Here is a 17,844-nt window from a genome sequence, read left to right on the forward strand (position 1 = left end):
GTTAATCTTATTAATAACCATAACTCAACTTTTAATCAAGGGATCAATGCTTTTGTGTTACAACAAAACCAGAGTCACATATGGTTTGTAAATTTGAAAAATAGTGTAAGAATTTAATTAGCATTTCACCAGCATTAATCACATTTTTTAAATTTGACAATAGGAGTACATATAAATATACCGCATGGATTAATCAGTACTTTACTATTTAAGGAGAGCATCAAATAGCAGAGATCAATACAAGCTCTTTGCTAACGCTCATTTGGGTGCAGGAATCAAACCAATCACATCAACGAGCATTATTCAAATGACTTTTAAATGCCGTGTCAGTATTGCACGGCAGACATATGACATATAGTCCTCTTTCAGGCAAGCGATGGAAAAAATCATGTGACACAACCATAAATCACTGAGGAACATGACTAGTGAGGTGCTCTATCCAAAATGGCAGAACATGCTTTTTGCAATATGTTCATGTAGAAAGTCACACAATATGATGTCTCTGTTATCCAGTAATTGACAACACTGTTCCTCTCAGTCACTGTCTACACATCATTGGATTTGAGGTCTTTCGCGTAGTTTTTTGAGGGGCACCATGATTGGGTGTTTTGAGTAAAGGGGACTTGAGGCTCCTGATTCAAAAGACTCCGCTTGGGAGTCAGAGGTTAATCAATGACGACAGACAAGGCTGGGTACTGCTGACGCTGGAATAATCGTACAACTCAGGGCCAGGAACACAAGGGGATGAGGGGGATTGGGTTTCAGCCGCTCAGCAAAAAAGGCCCAGTAGAAGCATGCTGGAAAAACTGGTGAACACTGGAGTGGGTGGGGAGTATGGGGCGGTGAGGAGACCAGTGAAGGGCGCTGAGACTGCGATGAATTAAAGGAGAAGATGCCCAAAGAATAATGAAGTCCCCAAAGGAAAGACACCACCAGCTGGGTATCCTTCCAGAAATCATGTGGCAAGGCAAGACTGGAGATCAGAAAACAGATTAACTTCAATCACTCGGGAGCAAAGTCTGTGGCAATTTACAGCTTTCATGTGTCCTACAGTGTAGATGCCGATAGATCCCTTGGGATAAGTATTACATTACTGGAAAGGTTTCTAAATGATTTATTGAATGAATGAGAAATTAAACGATAGGGACTCAATCAACTTCTCCTAGGCAGGAGACGTGGGTTGAGGGAGAGCTTTTGTAGACCACAGAATTAGACAAGAGTCTTAAGATTTAAATTACAGTCAAAAGTCCAAGATGAACAACCCCCTCATCCTCACACCTCCAGTGAATGAAAAGTAATCGGGTGACAATGATCTGAATGAGCATCATCACATATATCTTAATTACTATGCTGACATCTGACATAAAGTAACGTCCACAATAATACAGATGTCCCCGAATCTGGGCCTGCGGGAAGTCTGCCATTGATGGGAGGTTTTTAACGCTTGTGTGAAGCTCCCTGTGGAGGCAGTTCTAGCCAGATTGGTCAGGTATCCCAGAGTCTGGTCCGAACCGTATGTCATAAGCTTAGAAAACAACCAGGAAAACACAAAGGGGTAGACAGCTGCCTGTTCTGTTTAGACAGCCTGACAGCTTTCAGAAAGAGCGTTTAATGGGGATGGATGGATGTGGGCTCTCAAGCTATCAAGACGACATATAAGAATTGTATAATTAATAATTATAATGCAATCTGCATTGAGGCCAAAAAGACAGGATTTTGTCTTTCATTTGTTCTGTGTTTTTATAGATGGAAACAACAGGGAGAGAGAGAAATTAGCATCAGGAAGTTAGCGGCAGGAAGTTAGGATCAGGCAGTCAGCAAAAAAGAAGACATATCTGTGAGATCCTGCTTTCCTTGGTACAGTCAGTGGTAACATGCTTCCTAAAATATTGGTCTTTCATAACCACTTACCCAGGACAGTGTGGTGGTGAAGCTGGAGCCCATCCCAGAAAAACAGGGCACAAATCACCCTGGAAGGGATGCCAGACCACACGTACACAAGCAATTTAGGGACACAAAGTTCACCCATGATTTTGGTTTCAGGGAGGAACCCAGACAAACATGAGGCCCAGGATGTGTGAGGCCATGGTGGTACCCAGTGAAGCACAACATCTCCCACAGCCACAGCCCTAGTGAAGCGAAAAAGGGAGTGAAGCCTCAAATGGATGAAATGAAGAAGAGACACAGCAGATCTACAGTGATAGGTTGCTGCAGGTCTCATATTTGTTGCCTTGTAAATAAACATGGACTAGTACACAGGGTCAGAAAAAGTGTGACTATAAAAGCAGAATCCTGTGCTTTCTTAGTAATAAACACATGGAGGGACTGGGCTGGGCTGAGCAGCCGGTCACCTTGCAGCCGGATCACAGGCAATTACAGGCCCTGCGTCCACGGCAGCAGGTGGTGAGAAAGCCCCGCGCCGGCTCTCTGCTAGTGTCTGGCTAGCTGTCGAGCCTCTGGCGTCGATATCCCTCACCTTCATTTACATTCTGTCACCGCAGGGCAGACAGGAAGAGAAGGAGAATGAGAGAACAAGAAAACGAGAGACGCAGACCCGAGATTAATACATTCACTTGAAAACGTCATGGCCCATCAGGGTAGCCGCAGGTGTCTCTGCTGCAGGATGACACGCGCCCCAGTCCTGCCAGCTCCTCCACTCTGTAAAGTAGAGAACAGTGCCTCCTACAGGTGGGGGAGTGGAACAACGTTCCGCGTTCCTGTGCAGCGACACTCCACCCCCCCCAAGCCTCCCTGCACCCTACATGATAACCCCTTCCGGCTAAGCCTGCGCATGGGGATCTGCACAACATATGCTGCAAGTAGCAGGGGGGCAGGGGTTGGGGGGGAGGGGTGGATTTCAGTGGCTGGCACGTCAACGGGTAGGACGGGCAGATTTCAGGGATGACAGCGAAAAGGAGGGCTGTCGACTCAGAAAAGTAGATGTTTATTTTTAACGATTTACAGGGAGGGAGGGGTTAATGAGCTGGAGTGGCGTGAGGCCGTGTTCTCGGACACCGCGGGCTCACAAGCTGTTGCCCTCTCCCCCCCCCCCCACCCACAGGGTCCTCTGCTGACGTCACCACTTCCACCTGGCAAAGATGAAGGATACCCTTGTTAGTGCTGTCGTGGGAGTGGTCGTGGGGGGGGACAGTGATGGATGGAGGATGGAGGGGGACAGAGGTGGGGGGCTAATGTAAGAAAGACAGATGTGAAGGGAATAAAGCAGGTAGGGAGAGCATTGAAAAGAAAACATAGATCAGAAATGACAATTGAGAAAGAGGGAAGTATGGTCCCTGCTAGGATTTATACTGGGGGGGACTGGAGAGATACAGATGATGTGCTGAATCCAGAAAGAATTAGAAGAAGAATTCAAACATAAGAAACTGATATAAATGCTTATGGTGCTCTCACTTGAAAAGTGTTTGAGGACCCCCCCCCCCCTTTTCCCTCAGTGGTACAGTCCTCCTCGTGCTACAGTGTGATGTAATCTCAGTGCAGCGTGATGGGCTGCTAATCAAGGGAAGTGAATTGGGGTGGAGGAAGTCTGTCAGGATAAAGGGGGAACCATGCCAGACGGAGGCAGCCAGTGAAACGTCAATAACGAGCTTCAACAAGGAGCTCTGGCAAAGTCAGAAGATGGGCAGAAAATATATTAAAAATGAAATAGTAAAGAAAAAGGACTTCTGTGTATGCCTGTGCACAAGAGCAAGTGAGAAAAACATTTTTAAAGGATAGGCAGGAATTTTTACGCGAATCCTTCTCTGTATACAGTGATCTGCCCTGATTTTGTCATGTGAGGTAAGTCTGGCCCCATGACCCAGCCAGAACAGAAGAAGGATGGATGGATGGATGGCAACCTTGTAAATTTAATTGAAAACGGGGTAGGTCCCGATACGCCCAGCCAATCAGTGGAGCAGGACAGCAGCACGAGCCCCATGAGGTTTACAGACCCTCCCCTGGGCTCTCTGGAGACAGAGGCTTACAGCCAGTGGCGTTTTGCAGGGTGGAGAGGTGAACAGAGTCTGGTGCTTTGACTCCACCTGGCTGCTGTCTGAACACCCTCCAGTGAAGGTGACACTGACATCGGTTGAAAGATCTTCAAGGGAGCTATAAAAAGACTTTGTTTTGCTAAAAACTTTCCTAAGAACTGTTTGGACTTTTGGCATATGCCATCTAAGGTGTCCCCTGCCTTGTGCAGTATGTTTCCTGGGATAAGCTCCAGGCTCAAGGTGACCCTGTAGTGTGTAAGAAACATGGGTGGATGATGAATGGACGGATGGATGGGTTGATGGGCCACTGTGAGCCACAACAAAGCCAAGACCTTCAGCAAAGGCATTACAAATGCACACCCTAACCCTCCACAGGAATGTTCAGGATCACACCCATGTCCTTCATGAACCCTGTGACTAGGCTATCTGCAGGGGGCAGGGTGAAGATGGGGCTGGCCAGTACCATGATAGTAGTCCAACAGGCCTGTGTCCTCACCTTTTTGCTCCATGTTATCAAATTCCCAGTATGCTGTGCTGGTAAGAGACCAAAAGACTGTCTCAGAGGCATCCCCGGGATTTTTTTCCAGAAACAGTAGATAGTGAAACCACAGAGATCTAATCGGAGACATGATGTTCACAGCTGGCATACGGGTGACACTGCGTCGGCCCGGGGAATCGGCTACGACATGCGCTGTGATGCCCCCTGGCAGCTGGAGAGGAGCATTAGGATCTCGGCCCGTGGAGGGCTTTGCCGGCAACGAACGCAACGCCGTTTCCCAGGGAATGGAATGAACGCAGAGGATGTACAAAAGGTAGATCACGACTGAAGAACGACAGACAGTGCAGGCAGCTGCTGCAGAAGAACTCATGCACTCTGCTTCAACAGAGGAGCAAAAACGATCTGACATTATTTATGTGAAATCCCTAAGGAAACCTTCAGCATCATAAGTTACCTGGAAATAAACCCTGAGTCATACATATAAATAACTTCTTCCAAATCTATCCATCCATCATCCATCATCCATCATCCATCTGTCCATCCATCCATCTATCCAACCACTTATCCTGTATAGTCCTGTGCACCTAGACCCCACCCCAGGAAGTACAGAGAACAAAGCAGGGGACACCATGAATGGGATGGTTCATTGCAGGGCACCAAAATCCACATTTCATTTAATTGCAAATACGGGCATGATTTCTCGAAATTTCACAACAAATGCAATCACAATTGTGTCCGGAGGTAATCTGCAAATGCAAAAGAATTTGTTTTCTGCAGCAGGTGTGCAATTCTGCAGTTTATAGTGACTTTATAATAATAAATTTTGCTTTCTATGCATTTTTGCATTTGGTGACTTAACTGGAATTAGACGTCGAAAATTTTGTTGTAAAATAATTTATCTTTCATCATCATCTGATTTTTTTCACCATCCATCCATCCATTCATCCATCCATCAATCCAGCCATCCCTGTTCAGCGTGATCCAGCAGCTTATCCCAGGCTGGGTGCAGAGGGAACACAGCCAGTCCACTGCAGGACACACACTCACACTCACATACATACATTCACACACATACACTCTCTCACACACACACACGCACACACACAAACATATTTTGAATTCATGGGCATAACCCTAATCCCATCTATGACAACCTTAATCCATACTCAGCTGTTACGATCCGGAGAATCTGTAGGCTTCCCCTGGAAACTTACGGCACGTAACATCAGCCCTAACCTTAACTATAAGTAACCAAGCAAAAAAACAAGGCTTTTGGCATATTCAGTTTTTTGATTGCAGTCACATTTTTATAAAATTGATGTTTCCCCTTGTGGGAACCAAAAAGGGGTCCCCACAATGTCAACATAATAAATTTTAATCACATTGTGGGGACACAATGGAAATGTAATATATACATGCCTACAGACTCACACACTATGGTCAGTGTAGCAGCTCCAGCATACATTACTGCACATCTTTGCACTATAGGTGGAAACTTGTGTTAACATGGGAAAACATCTCCACACAGAGCCAGTCTACCCAAGCTATAGTTTTACATATATTTAAACAACTTTGCTAAAAAAAAATCTTATTTAAGGGTCCAGCAGCAACCCTAACCAGAGCCACGCCCCAGCCCACGTTCTTAAGGGCCTCGCCTTCTGCTATCCTGCCCCCCCCCACCAAACAGCATTGAACTCTTTCTGATCAGCACTTTCCACTTTTCAGTTAATGGAGGCTCATCTCAATGCACGTTTTTTCACTGTGCTCATGGCACTTCTGACCAAAGACCTTGCAATCAAGGTCATGTTCCAGAAAAGGACAAGCTTTGAAATGGAGATGGAAACTGAGCTTCGATAAAGGACCCTACGGATCATGCAAATCAAGCAAAAAAACTGTGGATAACATTAGTGTGAAGCCAGCTGGACAGGAGCTCCTCCAGCCTCCACAGTCCTTTGTCATGTGACTGACAGCTCGGCACGGGGTTTTAATGGCTGCTGATGGTGCTGCTTCCTCACCAGAGGTGGCCTCTGGTAGGTCCTCTGATAGTCATGGACTCCAACAGTGGAAGCCAGCCCAGCTTCCAATGGACAGATTGCTTTCATAAAGGTACCTGATAAAGTTCTGCTCTGACTGTGACAGCAATGCAAGGACCTCTCCTAGTTGACTCTCTCCTCTCTTCTTGACAGCTCCCCTACTCCACAACCTTCTAGAACTTGTTGCTGCTCTTTGATATGCATACATATGAAGTTTCAGTTGTGTGACCCTTTAATGGGTAGAAGCAGATGATTGGATAAAATTATCAGAACTCAGTGAAGATAGTAAGGATGACCTCAAACACTTGGATAATACTCTTGGTTGAGTATCTCAATGATTTCTTGATGGCCAAGAATTCTAGCACATTCTTCATAGCAACTGCATGGGATACAAGAAGTCCCATAACTCATGCAACTGGACATCTTAGTGTTCCAGACTCTTCAGTTCTAGCTTTATAAATACAAATATATTTAATCACAAAGTAAATTGTGAAATGTTCTGTGCGCAACTGTCGATGAAAAACTGATATGCTCTTGGCTCCTATTATCCGGCACGCAGATTTGTTCACAAAACACTGTTGCTGTGTTTTGGCAAGGCATGGAAGTCCGCAGACAAAGGATTTTACTGACAAAGATTTAAAATAGGGCAGAGACAATGGCATGGTCAAAGAAGGAAGGATGGGGCACAGCATCTCCTTCATGGTACACATTGGGGGGGGGCACTGTATGTCACCAGATGTTACCTTCTCGGTTATTCAAGCCTGTGAACATTGTTTTGTCACTGTCACTGCAGAAGGAAGCGTGGGGGGGCGGTGGGGGGGTTGTGAGAGAGGACAGAGAAAGATTATATTTTGTCTGTGTGTGTTGGCATCTGCGTGTTTGCGCACGTTCTATGTGTCGGGATCTGCGCATGTGTGTCTGCGCACACTCTGTGTGTGTGTTGGCATATGTGCGTGTGTGTGTGTCTGCACAAGAGCTGTGTGTGTGTTGACATCTGTGTGTGTGTGTTTACGGGCATTCTGCGTGTATGCTGGCATTTGTGCATGTGTGTTTGTGCATGTTCTGTGGGTGTCGGCATCTGCACGTGTGTGTCTGCACATGTTCTGGTTGTGTTGGCATCTGTGCGCATGTGTCTGCGCATATTCTGTGTGTCTGTACACGTTCTGTGTGTGTTGGCATCTGTGTGTGTGTCTGCACATAATCTGTGCGTGTGTGTTGCCATCTGGGCGTGCATGTCGGCGCACATTCTGTGTATTGGCATCTGCATGCATGTCTGCGCATGTTCTGTGTTCAAGTTGGCATCTGTGTGTGTGTGTGTCAGCACATATTCTCTGTGTGTTGGTATCTGTGCATGTCTGTCTGCGCATGTTCTGTGTGTGTGGTGGCATCTGTGCTGACCCTGTTGCTTTGAAATCAGCCCAATCTCATGCAGCACTGCCGCAGTCTGCTCCTCCCCCTGTGCACAGACCCTCCCCAGGTCTCTCTCTCTCTCTTGCTATCAGTCTGAACACAATGTAACTCAATTAAGAGCTGCTTATGAAAGCGATTACTGAGTCGAACCTGCTTTTACCGTTACAGGGAACAACCACAGAGGATAACACTGGCGCAGTGAAGAATGCAATTATCTGATTAACGGCTAAAGGAGGGCTCCCTCTACACTGGGGTACCACTCCCTCCCTCCCTCCCTCTCGTACTCCTCCATTCCCTCCCTTCCTCACTCCCTCCCTTCCTCACTCCCTCTTGTACTCCTCCATTCCCTCCCTTCCTCACTCCCTCCCTCTCTTACTCCCTCACTCCCTCTCGTACTCCCCCACTTGCTCGCTCCCTCCCTTCCTCACTCTTTCCCTATCTTACTCCCTCTCTCCCTCACTCCCTCCCTATCTTACTCCCTCCCTCCCTCCCTCCCTCCCTCTCGTACTCATTCATTCCCTCCCTTCCTCACTCCCTCTCGTACTCCTCCACTTGCTCGCTCCCTCCTTTCCTCACTCCCTCCCTATCTTACTCCCTCAGTCCTTCCCTTCCTCACTCCCTCCCTATCTTACTCTCACTCCCTCATTCTCTAACACCTTCACTCCCTCTCTTCTTTGGTCCCTTACTCGCTCCCTCCACCTCGCAAGTCTACCTCCTTAATCTGAAATTAACTTTGGATTGGAGTTGTGTTTTTAAGACATTTTTATGGAGATACAACGGAGGGGAACACAAAAGACACAAAGGAGGAATAAAGAATTGGGGGGGCTTATTTTTCCATCAACACATGACAAACAGTTAGCATATCAGTGGCACTGCTGAGCTCCCCGTTGCAATAAAATTCAAGACAAAAAACCTTTAAATTGTGCAGCACACCCTTCCCCACAACCCCCCCCCCCCCCCCAGCCCATCAGCCAATCTCTGCCGACTGCAGTGACCCAGCCAGCCATCGCTGGCTACCTTTCAAACCCCCCCCGCCTCCAGACCCCCCAGCACAGTCTAAGCTGGTGATGGCGGTGTCGACTGAGGGTGTCTTTAGGGACGGGCATTAATTCTGCTCCACCCCTCACTGGGGAGTCCCGCAGAATCGCCGTCGCATGCTAATTGTAAGCGCTGCGGATGGCGCCTGCTTCCATGGTGATCTCACCCCGTCATCCGCATTCCAGTGCATTCGCCGACGTCACGCTCAGTCGCAACATAGGGCTTTGTCCCCGTCGCCTTACAAACCTCCAATGCGATCTTCCAATTGTTTTATGGAAATAAATTTGCATCGTTTGCTGAGTCAAATTCTGGCCGGATGGATACGTTACAAGCAGACTTACCGACAAATTTTTATCTTTCTGCCATTCTATATGGAGTGCTTAATTAAAACATCCAGGCAAAATAAACGATGCCGATTAGATGCCATTTAAATTGCAATTAACTGGCAAACATTTGTAGAGCAACTAAAAATGTGATGTAACACTAACTAGATTTAATTATCAAACCACAAAGGATACGTAGACTCTACACAAACCCTCCTGCAGCTCTCTGTGGGCTGTGGACCTTAACCGTTAACTGGAGAGGGCAAATCCCCCCCTTACCATTCGTTTGCATTGAGTGAAACAACATGGCGCTAAGCTCTGTGGAGGCTCCACTGCAGCACAAAACCGAGCTCCAGAGACATTGGCCATGAGCTCCAGCTAATCAAAACCCAAATGACACTCAAGGGTTATTGCTGGCCAGACCGCTAATGTGCTATATTTGATGTCCTTTACATGATCCAGTACGTTCTTCCCCTGCTGACTGTTTTTTCCAGAACACCATATATGTTTAAACCCATTTCATGGCTGAACATCACATGATCAGTTACATATTTAGCTTGAGGAAATGATGCTACTGTTTTGGGTCATGAGTTGAGGTCAGAGACATTAAAAGCCATGTTACCACCAGGCTGCACGACTGGCCCCTACTACCCAAATAAAAGTCCAAACAGACATCCTTCAATAAATTTCCACACAGACAGGGTCCAGCCCTCATATGGCGTTCCCATAGCAACCCCTTCAGAGTGAGTGCATGAAGCTCCGCCTCCTGGGGGGGGGCGTGTCTTATGACACATCTTTGCATGAGCAGTAGTACACAGCTCCTCTGAATCACTTCCCAAGATAGCACACACTGCTACTCCATCTTTAATGCTATGTATTTTAAATGCAAGTGTGTGTCCCTCTATCCAGTGGCCTTTCATGAGCTGATGGGCAGCCCATTCCAAAGACAGTGAGGTGGCTGGGGTACCTGAAAAGGCAAGTGGCAGGAGGACTATGGATTAAAAACCGGGGGCATGGAGGGCACCATGGCTCACAGGGGTGCCTGCTTTTGAGCTCGCTCTCTCTCTCTCTCTCTCTCTCTCTCTCGCTCATTCCCACTGGCTAGGCTGGCACGCACTGTCTGGCATCACGATCCCAAGGCACAGACTTAGAGTAAGTAAGAGCAGAATGCCTTACGCACTGCAAAGGTCCCGCAGTCTTCTGTCTTCTTAACTGGAAGAAATTGTCTCTAAGGACTTTTTGACCATTACAAGTGAATAATTTATTAAATGTATCCTGGCATAGACATACATACAGATGTATGCATACGGATCTCCCTTTCACATACAGATGGCTGTAAGTATGTCTATGAAAGGATTCGGTTCCATTTGAGTCAGGGTCTGACTCTTTCACGCACACATTTATTGACAATTATAGAACATTTACAGAAGAGAAACCCTGTTTTTTCTCGATTTCCAGGAAATACTACTAGATGTTCTTATTTCCCTGAACCATTAGAACTCAAAGCTTGCTTTCTGGTACTTTACAAAGGGGAACTTTTACACTGAAGGAAATTACAGGGGAAGCGGAAAGCTGACAGAAGAGTTTCTCAGATGGTGAAGAGCTCCTTTCAGTGTCCCTGGGGTCTCATTTCCTGTTACATAAGGCATCAGCATGTAAATAACAGTTTGGATTGGAAGATCACCCGGCTGCACAGAGCATGATGGTGATGTCATAAGAAACGACTGCGGGCGTTATTTTACCGTACGTGCTTCATCTTTAATCATACCTTAAACACAGATGAGGAGTATTGGAAGCTACAGTAAACGTTTGAGACGTCAGCATTAACAGCTTTTGGCTGACCTTTAACCTACCAGGATGGGCCAGAACTTTTCAGAACCTGGCATCAGCAGAGATCCGTTGACAGGTTTTCAGCTAAACCCCACCCCTCGTGAGTGAGCTGTTGGCTGTTAGGGTTAGTTATAGACACTTTTTGCTACCCCTTAACAAAAATCTACAAAGCCTTGCATAAACTCAACCGTCATGGTGTGCAAATGCTAACTGCTAATGCTAAATGCTAATACTAAACAAAAACTCAGTCCCTCGTCAGTCGCTCTCCCTCTTGGATATCTCCACAGTGCTGAGGTCTGGACCCAGTTCCCGAGCTCCTTCCGGAGTTCCCGAGTGAGAGCCTGGCTCTTCAGCTCGCTAATTTGATTGTCCTGCAGTGTCATTAAGCACAGAACAGGGGGACCTTCTGACACGGTGAGCCTAACAGGGCTGAACGCACAGGGGCACGGCATGCTGAAGAGGGAAGAGCATGGTGCTGAAACAGCAGAACCCTCATGTTCAGCTCTGGGTCAGAGCATGTCTGCAGTCTATCCTAATAAGCACAGGGTACCAGGCAGGGTCCACCCTGGATAAGAGCTTTGCATGGGGCATCATAAAAGGTGTTAAATTCTTCTCCTAGGAAACTGCTCCACATTTGGGGTGGTCAGACTCCCTACACCTCCCGACTTGCATGATTTGTAACAGAATCAGGGCGACTGCATCCCAAGTGGAAGCACATCCAGAGGCTCGGTTCCGGGGTCCCTGTGGGCTCGGAAATCGACGAAGTCTGCAGAAGTCGCCACCTCTCTTTTACCGTCCCACTTTCCTTAGATCTGGAGGCCCCCCTCCCAAGACCACTTCCATGCCCCAGAAACTGTGGTTTTTGAGCTGTTTTAATTGCTCTCTATGATGCGGCTTTGCTGAGTCACTCATTCTCGGGTTTCCCCAGCCGGACACGCCAGTGGTGTAAACAGAGCCGGAATCCCGGCGTGCCTGGAATGCAGAGGCAAGGCAGAGAGAGAACGCAAAGGGCTCGGCGCTGCTGACAGCGCAGCGAGCTGGACTGGCACCGGAAACGTGAATCCCCAGACCCCCTCGCATACCACCCCCGCCTCCCCGCCCCTCGCCTGAAAGGTCACCCTCCGTTTCTCACTGCTGCAGGTGTCAGGCCAGAGCAGTGGTGGGTTCCTCACCAGCCTTGTTGGCTCTGCTGGTTTCTACTCAGGGTTTGATATCTACCCCGTGGATGTGCACCCTGCACATCCTAACACTATAGTCACTATAACAAGAAGCCATTAACTATGCCCTACGTGTCATAACTGACAGACAAAGCCTGTCCTCACATGAATCAGTAAACACCAATGCAGAATTATTACCCATAACACAACAGCACCATTTTAAGGTAAATTTTATAAAACTCATTATGATTTAGCATAATAAAAAAAACTTGCCTTACTGAAGAAAAAATAATTTAAACAGCAATAATAAATAAATCACTGCCTCGTTGCCTCACTGACTCATAGCCTCGAAGACTCACAGAAAGCAATCATTTCAGGTCTTTTTTCAATTTATATTCTCAAAAAGAAACAGAAAAATGGATAAAATATCTTTTGGCTGCAATCGCAGCATACTGCACTACAAGTCATGCTCAGCCAGTTAGTATGAGCAATTTGCACATTTGCACATTTCTATTTTATTTTTTCATAATTTTTAAAAATATTCTTGCTATTTTACTTTTACAATTTACTTTTACCTTTTATGTACTTTGTATATTTCTATTAATTATTATACGGAGCTCTCAGGGAAACTCATTTCACTGCTGGCATTCACTTCTGTTTGCTGTACTGCTGTGCATTTGATAAATAACCTATGATTTGATTTGAGTTGGTCCGTAGAGTTATTTATGGGGATGGAGTCCTCACTGCAAGCAACATGGGGAGAGGTTGGGAAAATGTCTGCTAGCACTTTCTCCTGTTCATGGGCTGCATCACATATTCATCTAACCTTCCACATTAACCTGTGTGCCAGTCAAAGTTCACCTACAGGGAGCGCCGGGGGTCAAACCTATCTTTCCCCCATCCATACACTTCACCTCCTCCACATCATTAACAATTGCAGCATCCTCCCTTTTGGCCAAGAGGCTGAATTAATTAATTCACAGTGTCATACTTATCTGTCGTGAACCACACAATGAGCCATAGTGATCCCGCAGGACCCCCTGTTTGGTAAACGTGACGGCATTTAACGCAATCGCCTTGATGCAACTGGGACCAATTAAATGCTGTTGCATTAAATCGCATCACTAATTACAGGAGAGCACTATGCTTTATTTCTGCATCATCATGTGAGCTCCCATCCCTCCCAAGGAGAGAAGACACCACTGCGATAATAAATGGTTCTAAGATATTATTTAAAACAATGCCTGCATTATATCTGTATGCCTAAGAAAGCTAAAAGAAATGGTCTAATCGCTTTTAATAAGTAAATCTGTAACAGACAGGTCATACAGCTCAATGTACTTCAAAATAGCTACAGCAGGGTAACCAAATACCACCATCGTGATCACAACCCAGTCATTGTATCATTTTTTTCATAGGTTGTTTGACATTTAATGTCAGGCTAAATAAATATGCACATAGACGAGTCCCCTTTCTGCCTGAGGTCTGCAAAGTCACTGCGATCCATTGCAAACAGAGTACGATGCAGTTTACAGAAAGAAAAGCATGATGACAAAATGGCACCCATGTCGCAACACCCCTAATTAGTCTGTATTGCTGGTTCTAGCTGGTCTCACTTCTCTCAGTGAAAAAGAACACCAGCTCTGACTTGTCGTCATGCGATCCAAAGTGCTCCGCGATCCTCTTGGCTCAGTATTTAAAGGTCAGCGCTTCTTCGGTTAGCGCTTAGCGCACATCCTCGTCCAGGGTAGCGTACATAATTTATAAGTTCGTAGTTCATTCTGCTGAATACCAACACCGAAGCACTTAAAAGAAAAGCATCCTGTTCGGTGCATTGATACTTTCACCATCACTGTGCACAACGGCCCCTTTGAAAAACGTGAGGTTAGCCTCACACGGCGAACCCTACCTCAACACAAATGTGGATTTTTATCTTGGGAATGAGTCATGGGTAGAAAGAACATGGGAACAGGATGGGCAGACGTCTGTATCTTCATCTAACCTTCTACATTAATTTGTACTCTGGTCCAAGTTCAGCAGCAGGGGGCGCTGTGGGTCAAAACCGTCTTGCTCCCCTCCTACTCGGACTCCTGGCACAGCCTTCATTTTCCGGTGCTTACTGCTGTGTTTCTGTGTGCATGTGTGGGATTGCAGATGACACACAGGTACCTAAGGACACCACTTTCCGGAATGCAGATGGGTTGTATCTGAAAATACTGCAGGCTGTACCGTAAACAGGGGGCACCAAAACGGACCCCGAGATTTCCATAGAGGTACCACTGAATACCCCCCACCAGTACCAAGGCTCCAGATCTGCTCCAGAATCCGAAGTAGCCTTTAAGTGGAAGTTTAAGAATAAAATGAGTGGAATGCGGTGAAGGTGTGATTTAAGTGTCCAGGAACTTGATCGCCCATTAGAATCAGCTAACGAGCGAGGCTGCCCCTATGTTGGTAAAGGATGTTGATTCAGCCGTGCACTGGGGTCACTGAGGGGTTATACAATAACTTCCAAATCAGACATTCTGTACCCCCCCCCCCACCATGTGCACCTGCCGAGCATGGCTCACACGGTGGGAGGGGGGCATGAATCCCGCCGCCCACACCATAACCCTGCCCCTGCCTCGCTAAGCTGGCCCCCCAGCTAGACAAAGACCTCTCCTGTCCTATCAAATCAATCAATTGATCAATAGGACTTTATTCTCCAAGCTGCAGTGAACAAAGGGCCATAAAAATGAATGGACGGCACATTTTTGCTGTGCGATTGTGTGGCAGTTCAGCTCCAGTGTGGTGCATTTGATTTGCTCAGTAAACAGGAGCAGCTCCATGACAGCTCTGTTAGTCCCCTGGTTAAAGACACATAGCTGACAGAAACACCTGTGAAGGGGCAGGTGAGGTCCACTGTCCTCACTCCCCCCCCCCACCCCCAAGGCTTCCATCCACCTCCTTCCAATTAGCACCACCTTGCAATCAACTTATGGCTAATTAGATGTTTAACGATTAAGAATGTAAAAGCAAAGAAAGCTTAATTAAAAATCAAAGGCAGAACAATATGTTTTATTAAGGTGTTTTAAAAATTGATCGTGGGAGAATAACAGGTGGTAATTTTGCACACATACAATAGCTACATCCTCTCACATCCCTGCTGAATCCCCTCACATCCCTGCTGAATCCTTTCACATCCCTGCTGAAGACAATGCAACAGAAGCAGATCTTGGGGTCATTGATAAACAGCTTGTGAGAGACATTTCACCAGCCGTGCTGGGGAAGGGTCCTATTTTTTTCCAGCACTAATTCAGGTAATCTAACCATGAGCAGGAATAACACAATTGCTTTATTTATTGTGCACATTGAAACAAAACTGAACAAAACAGTGTAGCTGCTGGGGTCCCTAGGACCTGAGCTAGGCAGACAGGTTTCGCTCCCTCGCTTTCCTTTCTCACTCCTCCCTCTGTGCCATGCCGTGTCATGCACGCTGCTGAGAATCCCACACGTGGCCCGCCTTCCCCGCATCGCCACGACACCATGCCAAAATGAACAATGGATCTCCCCAGGAAACCCATAAGATTGTGTGTGAAACAGAGACCAGCCTGGACCCTCCTCCTCCCTCTTCAGGTAGAGCTCAGCTTGGATTATAAATGGAAGCATTACAGGAAGGTTCCTTATCTGGGGGGGTTGGAGGGGGCAGTGATTCAATGCCCCCTCCCACAATTTGTGGGATCCCAGCCTATGATCTGCCTGTGAGAGTACTGCCGCAGCGTAGAGGAAAAAAAGGCATGGAGAGACAGCTTGGGGCTGAGAGCCAAGCAGCTCTGAGGGGGACCTGGGCCGGTGATGTGACTGAGGTGGACCCGGGCCGGTGATGTGGCTGAGGGGGACCCGTGCTGGTGATGTGGCTGGGTTAACGCTCTGGGCAGTTTGCACTGAGGCAGCCTGACGGGCATACTGTTAGCGGGCAGATGGATGGCTTCCCGAGCTGCCGTCCGAGACGCCGGTCCCTCCCACTCTGCCAGTGTTTATTTATGGCGCCCGTGCTGTGTGTGTGCGCGCGTGTGTGTGCGTGTGCCCGTGTGGCTCTTTGCGGCACGTGTGGATGTTTGCGTGCACCATTCGGCACACACGGTGCCCCGGCACCCCTGCATGAACATGTGTGCATCCCTGTACCCACTCCTACCCCGCCACCCCCCCACCCCCCACACCCGCCGCCAGCCCTTTACCTTGCGCTTTCGGTCCCGGGACCGGTTCCTCTTCCTACTCTTCTCCTCCTCTTTCTCTTTGCGCTCCTGCTCCAATTGCGCTTCCAGATCCTTGTTCTTGCGGAGGTGCTTGGCCGCCTGTGCCATGGTGCCGCCGTCTCTGCCGCGTTACTCCCTGCCGTGTGCTGCGGGCTCCAAGGGCCACCCCGCCGTCTCCCCCAGTACGGATGCTCAGAGGCAGGGCTGCCCTCCGTAATCGGCGGGGGGGGGCTGCCGTACCCTATCCCTTGCTATCCCCCCCGCTTGTTATCTCTCTCCTCTCTCTCCGCTTCCCGCTTCTGCCGCACGCCCGTTCCCCCCCCCCCCCTCCTCTGCACCTGAGTTCGGAGCAGCGATGGGGGACAGCCGGCTGGAGTCGCGGGAGACCTGGGATTCTCTCACTCCTCTCTCCGCCTCCTCAAAAACTCAGCGCCCTCCGCAGTGGGGCGAAGAGGATTTGGGGAAAAAACAAATAGAGGGAGCGTATGAAAAATAAACTGTCAGACAGGAGCCGCGGGCGCCTCTCTCCTCACTGCGCGGCTGCTTGCATCGCCGCTGCCCTCATAAGCTGCGAAATCCCTCAGTGGGGCTCCCCAGCAATGTTGTCCGCCGGTCATCTACGGGTCTAAGCGTGCCGCCGGGTCTCCGTGTTCCCATGGAGGTGAGACCTGGCAGGAAGATGCTGCGGAGAGGATGATCGTACGAGGGCCATCCTGTCGGTGTGCTTTACTAACACGCGCGAAGCGGCGGAGGGGCAAAAATGCAAGAACGTGCACTTGAAAAAAAAAGAAGTGCATGCACACTCTTCCACTTCTCTGTCCCAGTCCTCCTTGGATCTCTGAACTCCCGGGGCTGTGTAAGCAGGCAGAGGCACGACCCGTATGGAGACAGTCTGTGCGTGTGTGTGCTCAGACTCTACCGAGTCTCAGAGTGCCACTAGCTCTCTCTCTCCTTCTCTCTCTCTCTTTCTCTCTCTATCTCTCTGGAGCTTTCAGTAAGGCAGTGAGGGAATACCACTGCTGTGTTGGGGCGGAGCAGGTCCACGTCCTCGTGGTCCTGTGGTGCGTCGCGTGCTGGGAGAGAGCAGGGAGCCAGTATTGCAATAAATCTTCCCTACTCTCTCTCTCTCTCTCTCGCTCTCCTGTATCCTTACCTCCCTCCGCAATGCTGCTGATGCAGGCAAAAAAATCCTTTAACATATCTGCCTCTCCCTCCCTCTCTCCCTCTCGCTCGCTCACTTACACACACACTCGCACTCTCCCTGTCACGCCGGCTCCCTCTCGTTTGCCTCCAATCTGGGAGCCAGCAGCCAATCCCTGGGGACCATGGGGAG

At 48.2% G+C, this 17,844-nt stretch overlaps 1 protein-coding gene across 12 annotated transcripts in view; it reads right to left on the bottom strand.

Annotated features, from left to right (window-relative positions):
* Nucleotides 1-17,608, bottom strand: part of LOC111860032 (ankyrin-1) — a 120,243-nt gene extending 102,635 nt beyond the window's left edge. For 4 of the 12 annotated variants that reach the window (XM_023843302.2, XM_023843301.2, XM_023843298.2 and 1 more), the window contains exon 1: nt 16,494-17,608. In XM_023843302.2, coding sequence (XP_023699070.1) covers nt 16,494-16,619 — 126 coding nt within the window. In that variant the 5' untranslated portion in view covers nt 16,620-17,608. The remainder of the gene's footprint in view (nt 1-16,493) is intronic. The other 8 variants (XM_072709061.1, XM_023843295.2, XM_023843291.2 and 5 more) reach the window with 4 other exon arrangements.
* Between the last annotated feature and the right edge of the window lie 236 nt (nt 17,609-17,844).

Source organism: Paramormyrops kingsleyae, chromosome 2, assembly GCF_048594095.1.
Source record: "Paramormyrops kingsleyae isolate MSU_618 chromosome 2, PKINGS_0.4, whole genome shotgun sequence".
Lineage (NCBI taxonomy): Eukaryota > Metazoa > Chordata > Actinopteri > Osteoglossiformes > Mormyridae > Paramormyrops > Paramormyrops kingsleyae.